This window comes from Triticum aestivum, chromosome 6D (assembly GCF_018294505.1).
Source record: "Triticum aestivum cultivar Chinese Spring chromosome 6D, IWGSC CS RefSeq v2.1, whole genome shotgun sequence".
NCBI classification, from domain to species: Eukaryota; Viridiplantae; Streptophyta; class Magnoliopsida; order Poales; family Poaceae; genus Triticum; species Triticum aestivum.
In genome coordinates, this window is record NC_057811.1 from 11349442 (window position 1) to 11356833 (window position 7392).

The following is a 7392-nucleotide window of genomic DNA, read 5'->3' on the forward strand; positions in this document are numbered from 1 at the left end:
CACGTGTCAGCAACTGGGCACTCGCTCCAGCTCTATGCCGACGGCCTAGCCGTCGGCATAGTTTGCATTTGATTTTTTTTCTTTTTTCTGTTTCTTTTCATATCAATTCAATTCAAATATGCAACAGATATATATGATGGAAATGCACATATAGAACACATAGGTATCATCCGGCACCGTACAACAATATATGCATAAGCATCATCACAAAGGACCATCAAAAGTAACCGAAAGGATCATCATCACCACGCACAAGTCATCTAAAGGATCATCATCACCACATACAAGTCATCTAAAGAAACATAAGCATAAGCACACAAGTAACCGAAAGGCTTAAGCACCAGGACGTCGAGCACCGCGGAGGTCGTCACCGCCAAGACCGCCGAAGCCCAGGTCGTCACTGCTAGCGGCAGCGCTACCGCCAAGACCGCCTCCACCTCCGCCTCCGCCTCCATGGATCGGAGTGGTCGGGCTCTGTGACTCGGGAGTGCTGCGAAGACCACCGCCAACGGTTGATCCACCGGTTCCCTGGATGTTGAAAAGACATATTAACGGGATATATGACTGTGTTGAAAGGCATGATATGCTTTGGGTGAATAGATTGGGGATGAACTAACCGGCGAGGGGCCAGTGTTCTGTGCCACAAACTCCTCAAAGGTCAGCAGCCTTGGTTGTGCTGGAGGACCATGTGCTGGTTGCAATTGAGGACACCTGACGGCCGCCATTTCCTGAAAAGCGTGCTGCATCTGGCGATCCCTGTGCTCATGGTATGCATGAAGGTTCTCGTGCCACGCCATGGTCTCCTGGCGTGTGTACTCCAGGTAGGCCTACGGTATGACATGATGGAACTCATAAAACTAATAAATGCGGAAAATAAAGTGAGGAATGAAGATAAGAGGGAAAATACTTACAGATTGTCGCTCCTGAAAGAGGTACTGTGACTGTGCACTGGTCATTGGCGTGCTCGTGCACTGGCTCAGGCTCGGGTCGATCCGACGGAGCTGTGTGTAGGAGATAGTAGGAGTGATCACAGCATTGAGAACCACCTCCCGACCGTGCTCCTTGGGCCCCATGCCCACCACCACCCTATCGTCCAGATCCGCCGCAATGGGGTCAGGTGTGTCAGGATGTAACCTCAGATACCCATCGGAGTAGGCCTTCTTCCTCTGTGCGGTCTTCTTGCCGTAGTACTTGGGCTCGCCAGGCTTGGAGTCCTTCCGCGTATGGGCGATCTCCCACGCCTCCATGTGTGAGAGCGGCCGCTTCAGTTTCTCCTCCTGCACCACCAAACAGAGGTTAGTCAAACATAAGAAAGTGATGGTAAATAGAAGAAGAAGAATGTTTAATGGGGTTAGTCATACATTAAGTGTCTTGTGGAGAAAGTGGTTTCGGTTTCCCTGAGCATGTACTCCCTCCTTCCCTCGATTAGCCTTGTTTCTGTTTCTCGTAGCCGCCCAGGCTCCAGCCTCATCACACCAAAGATCCACCAATGCCGCCCAGGACTCGTCTTTTGCATAACACCAATTTGGACACACCTACATAATGAAAGCATGATGGCATGTCAACATGGAACGGTAAAATGTACCACAAACATCGGAATGAAAAATCTTTTATACTTATCGCCAAGTACTCAGGCCTCTCCAAGGTAATGCCCATCCTCCGCGCTTCTTCCTTGGTCATCTTCACACCAAAAGCGTCGTGATAGTATGTCGAGATGGCCACATAGCGCACCTCGTACCGCATCTGGCGGGCCTTCTTCTTGCATTGGCGCAGCACGATCTGGTCGGCTCTGGCCCTGTGCTCCAGAATAACTCGATAGAATTTCTACAATCATGCATGAAACAAGAATGGAAGAATCCATGAATTAAATCATTCATGAAACTAGAATGGACTTGTGCTTCTAAAGAGAACTCACCCAGAAAGTAGTGATCACGACATTGGCATGGGTCCCATGGTCCGCGTGGAGGGCCGCTTCCTAGTTGTCCCAGCGCGTGGCCAAAACCCGATGGTCCGGGTGCCTCACTGGATCCGGGCAATACAACCCCGGCCAGTGTAACTTCAGCAAGACGGTGATGAGACCGTTGGGAATACGGACCCCTTTAGAATATATCCAGTTGCTGCAAAAGAATGAACAATTAGCATGTGACAAGCAAAATAAATAACAACCGGAATGAACATGTGACAAGCAAAATAATGAAATTATTATAAAATGCCACTTACTCTTTCCCCGTGGGCTCAATGAGCCACTTCTGCTCCTCAGTAGCAGGAATCTGCTTCGGTAGCTTTGCGTTACCACGCAGCCACCCCTTGTTGCCAACCCCCTCCCCGCCACCACCATCATCCCCGCCACCACCCTCCTCCTCGCCTGCCTTCCCCTCCCCAACCTCCTCCTCCTCGCCCTCCTCCTCCTCCTCGCCTGCCTCCTCCTCCACCTCCTCCTCCACCTCCTCCTCCTCCTCCACCTCCTCGCCAGAGGGTACCTCACTAGAGGAGGGTACCTAACTAGAGGAGGGCCTCGAAGACAACACCCCTAAGTCGGTGAGGGTGCGCTCTTTCTGGCCGCGACCCCCTATAGTGGCTCTCCCCCCACCACCTCGCCCTCTAGGGGCTCTCCCCCCGCCCCCTCCTCCTCTAGGGGCACCTCTCCCTCGACCTCCCTGTGAGGAGTCATCGTCAAGTAGCCGGGGGAGGATTACGTGCTCGACCACTCCGACTAGGCAGGCCGACGACCTTGCGTAGGAAACCCACGCCGTCGGCCTTCCCCTTGCCCATGTTCCACGAACCTGCATTGAAAAAAGAATAAGCAATTAGTAAATTAATGAAATGAAGGAAAAGGCATAATAATAAGGAATAATAAACACATTAATAAAAATGCATATGCAAAAAAAGACTTGAAACGTACATTTGCTAGAACCCATACGAATCATCACTGTTGTAACCTCTTTCTCGGTCGGTCTCATCATCACTATCAATCATATCATCTTCGTTGTCTGACGGAGGTGGAGGCTCTTCCTCATCGTCGGCGTCTTCGTTTAACTTTTCTAGCATAAGTATGTCATTTTCATTGACAATGGTCTCACCATCATTATGTGCATCGTCGTCGTTTGGATCCACATCATCATCACCCAATGGTCTAGCGTCATCGTTTCTAACCACATCATCATCATCAGGTTGCTCTTGATAGAACACTCCCTCGTATGTCATGGGGTTAATGTTGTAGTAATCGTCTTCATTCGGGTCGGGTAGCTTACCATGTGGCGACACCTTGAACATAACTTCCCAACCCTTTAGGTACTCTTTCTGGCATGGGTAAGGCAGATAATATACTTGTGTAGCTTGTGTAGCCGCAATGAAGAGATCGGCTCCGGCATAGACGGTTGATGGTTTAACTTCGACCAAACCAATGGAAGGCGTATGTTTTACCCTCTCCCGCGGATCGAACCAACGGCATTTGAACACAGGCACACTTAGGGTCTCGCGCCCCTTGCGGAATTTAATCTCGTATATATTGTGTACCCTTCCGTAGTAGTCTACTGAATTTTGACCGGGGGTGTACACTCCGGTATTTATAGTTTTGGGATCGGGCCGGCTGTTCTGGTGCTCCTCTGTATGGAAGCGATACCCATTCACATCATACTTTTTACATGTCATGACGGCAGGGTCAAAACCCATGGAAACCCATCTCAATTCGTCATCCATAGATATGTTCGGATCTTTTCTCTACAAGTATAATTGAAATTGTTGCGTGCATTAGTTTGGTTAACTAATAAATGTTGAATTAGGTATTTAATAGGGAAGTGTGGAAAATTACTTTCTCCGTGAACCAAGCAACAAAATTTTTACGTCCAGGGTTTTCATGACGGAGAAGAGTAAGTGCCTCCGCCTCAGTAGGAGGATTCATTCCGGTCCATTCCTCTTGAACGAAATCACTAAAAAAAGAAAAGCGGTGTTAGACGGGGGCGTCGGCATAGATTTGGCGTCGGCAACGCAAGTTTTTCTGTTAGTGAGTACTACTGTATGGCTAGGTAGAGGTTCACCGTGTGTGAAGGAACTTGTGCCTCTTCGATTGTAACCCTATTCACGTAGAATAAAACTCTATTATCCTTGCAAAAAAAAATCCAGAGAACAAAACGAAAGTTGAAACGTGCAAACACGAAAGAAAAAGAAAAAAGAGGGTATCCGAGATGGCCATTATGTCCGGGCTTCGAAAATTGGGCTGGCCCGCACGCACGACAGATGAGTTGCGATTCTCTTGACGCGACCGAGCCAGTTGCCTGCCTGCGGAGGGTTTTCATATGGATTTCCGATCGAGACGTCGCCTCAGGCGCTCGCCGCCGCCGCGTGGTCCGGGCGGAGATGACCTCATCAGCGCGCTCCCCGACGACATGCTGCTCCAGATCCTCTTGTGCCTGCGCTGCACCCGCGCCGCCGCGTGCACCGGCGTCCTCTCGCGCAGATGGCGCGGCCTCTGGGCCCGCCTCCCCGGTCTCACCTTCCGCGACGTCCCGGCCGCCGTGGTCAAAGCGGCGCTCGGCTGCGTCCCTCGCCGTACATCCATGTCCCTTCTCGACGTCCGTCTCATGAGGAGTGTGTCCAAGGCGTCGCGCAAGCTCGACGACGCCCACGCCAAGATGCTGCTGCGCGCCGCCGAGCGGCTCTCACCCGAGGAGCTGGTCTTCATCCTTCCGCGGGAAATCGTGTTCAAGCCAGGCCCTCCCGTCAGCATCGTCATGCCTTGCTTTCGCCGAGCCACCTCCATTGAGTTGGACACGGGTTTCCTTTGTGTCAAGCCGCCGCAGGCGGGCGGCAAGCTCCCTGCGCTCGAGAGGCTGTCTCTCTCCGGCAACATTGTCGACATTGGCGCCTTCCTCGACCGCTGCCCGCGGTTGCGCCTGCTCAGGGTCACCTTCCGTGAGGTCGAGGCCAGATCGCTCCAAGCCGCGCTTGCCACACTCGAGTCCGCTGTGGCGCTCGGCCTCACGGTGTCCCTTCTTGGCCTCGAATGCGACCAAATTAAGAATTGGAGGCGCAGTGTTAGTGGCGTTAGCGTTGCCTCCCTTCTCTGCGCCGCAGCGAGGCTCTCTCCGCAGGAACTCATCTTCACTAACAACTCCTTCAAACACATTTTTGCGAACCTGCCCTCATTCCACCGTGCCACGTCGGCAGAGATGGAGTTGCGCACCTTCCGTTTCACACAACTACCGGCCAGAGACTTCTCAGCTCTCGAGAGGTTGTGCCTCAGGGGATGCACCATCGTAAACCTTGTCACAATGCTCGCCCTCTGTCCGCGCCTGCGCGTGCTCAAGGTGATGGCAGATAGGTCCGCGCGTGATGTTAAAATCAACTCGGAGTCACTGCAGGAGCTTGATCTTAGTGTCTACGGAGTAGTCAAATGTCAAGGCCTCCAAATCATGACGCCGCTACTTAAGCAACTGAAGCTCAAAGTTTGTTCCAACCCAGACCTTAGGGTGTCCATCTCAACCCCAATGGTGGAGAAGGTCTCATGGTTGCTTACATATAGCACTGAGTCGTCGCTTATTTTTGGTTTTTGGTCGCTTCAGAGCATGAGATTACAGACGATAGGGAGCTATAAATACAATGATGGGGTGAGCAGCAACCAAGAGGAAGATGCATGTTTGCGCCCCCCAGGCTGCAATGTCCTTTCTTTGTACATATCTGCTTATCTCTATGTATGTCTCTTGTCGACCAACTCTTTAAAAGATTTCCTTGCTAAACTAATTCTGAAGGCTCCATGCTATACATCAAGCTAAATAATTATGTTGTTTTGTAGGATCGTTTGGGTGCAGCAATGGACTTTGCGCCCGAGATGGAGAAACTTCCAGTTGCCAACTTTACTGTGTTGGAGCTACATCTCAACGCAATGGGACATGTTTTAGGAGGACTTCTCCGGCATCTCCTTATGATGCATCAAATCCAGACTGCTACACAAAGGCTTAAGGTTTTCCTATGGGACTGGTCCAGGGTAATTCTCCATGCTGCTTATATATGTTACTCATAAGTAACTTCTTCAAAATACAATGTAATGTTTTACATGTTTCAGGCAAATTGTCTTGAAAACTGTCCTTGTGACGAGCCCAAGAACTGGAGGAGCCAAAGTATCTCCTTGACTCGTCTCGAAGAAGTGGAAATCAACAACTTCAGAGGAAGGGACCGTGAGATGGATCTCGTGACAGTGGCATTGAGATGGGCACCAAGGCTTAAAACAATGACCATCAAGCTAGCTGATGAGACAGGCATCGAACGTTGCGCCACAAATATCTACAACATTTGTTTGGCGTATCCTTCTGTTAATTGCTCTGTTTATTGCCACTCCGGTCGGCTAGTTTAGCGTGCGTGCAGACAATTGCCGTGCTCCTAGATGCAAGGAGGTCGTGAGTCGTGACGGAGTGGTTATGGGCATGATTAGAATCATGTGGGCTTTGTTTGCTTTCAAGATTGAGACAGACTTAAGTGCAACAATAATCTTTTCCATGAGGCGATCCAAGCTGTATACTACGGACTCGTCTCATGTTTAATATTTCGAACGTGTAATATTCCAATGAATGTTTTCTGTATGGGAGGTGCTACTACTTGTGATTACCTCTATATATACTCGGTCTTTCCCCATGCTTAATGCTTTGGACATCTTTGTTTCGAAATTTATATATTTTTTTGGTGCCTTTCATATTTTGTAAATCTGGAGCGTGGTCGTGATGTACTGTCGAAGTGTTGACACACCAAGTACCAGTTCCGCTCTTACTTTGTTTGCTAATTAAATACGGAGTAGAAGATTGGCCGCTATGATCTTCATGTTTCTTTTACCGTTGAGGAATTTGTTTCAAGGTCATGCATCCAAGTACACGAGGAGTATAGACAAGTGGGCAACCGTACAACCACAAAACAAATGCACAACCTTGAACCGTTTTGTTGGGAAACGGTTTTAAGCTTGGCTAGTTGAGCATGCATAGTATAGTCCTAGAAGGGTTGGGCGCACTTTGCTGCGCCGTTGGTGTTGTTGTGATTCTTAAAAAAATACTCATTTAAAAAAATAAGGTGTATTACATTTTTGAAAAGTCCAACCACTTTGAGTTTGATCAAATTTATGAAAAAATATATCAAAATTTGTAATATCAAATTGGTGTTATTAGATTCATCATGAAATGAATTTTCATAATTTTTTGGCTTAATATTATGGATGTCGATATTTTTGGCTCTAGACTTGGTCAAAGTTATAGAAATTTGACTTTCCAAAGAACTAATACCCCTTGTATTTTGGAACCGATGAAAAGTTCAGTTCGACGGATGAGGGAGACGAAGGAGTGTGTTTTATGTTTGTTGATAATGCGGTTATTTAATGGGTTTTTCATAGTATGATTTTGTGTTTTGCACTAA

General features: G+C 48.9%; 1 protein-coding gene across 1 annotated transcript; it reads left to right on the forward strand.

Moving 5' to 3' along the window:
- The first annotated feature begins 4293 nt into the window (after nt 1–4293).
- LOC123140741 (uncharacterized) lies at nt 4294–6597 on the forward strand. The gene is made up of 3 exons (XM_044560024.1): nt 4294–5690; nt 5792–5983; nt 6062–6597. The coding sequence occupies exons 1-3, from the start codon at nt 4296–4298 to the stop codon at nt 6347–6349; spliced, it is 1875 nt and encodes a 624-aa protein (XP_044415959.1). The 5' UTR covers nt 4294–4295; the 3' UTR covers nt 6350–6597.
- The last annotated feature ends 795 nt before the right edge of the window (nt 6598–7392 follow it).

Excerpts from the sequence above, each read along its gene's own strand:
- LOC123140741 (XM_044560024.1), top strand. The coding sequence starts at position 4,296 with ATGGATTTCCGATCGAGACGTCGCCTCAGGCGCTCGCCGCCGCCGCGT. Across the intron at positions 5,691-5,791 it reads ACATATCTGCTTATCTCTAT|GATCGTTTGGGTGCAGCAAT; the intron begins GTATGTCTCTTG and ends GTTGTTTTGTAG. Across the intron at positions 5,984-6,061 it reads TCCTATGGGACTGGTCCAGG|GCAAATTGTCTTGAAAACTG; the intron begins GTAATTCTCCAT and ends TACATGTTTCAG.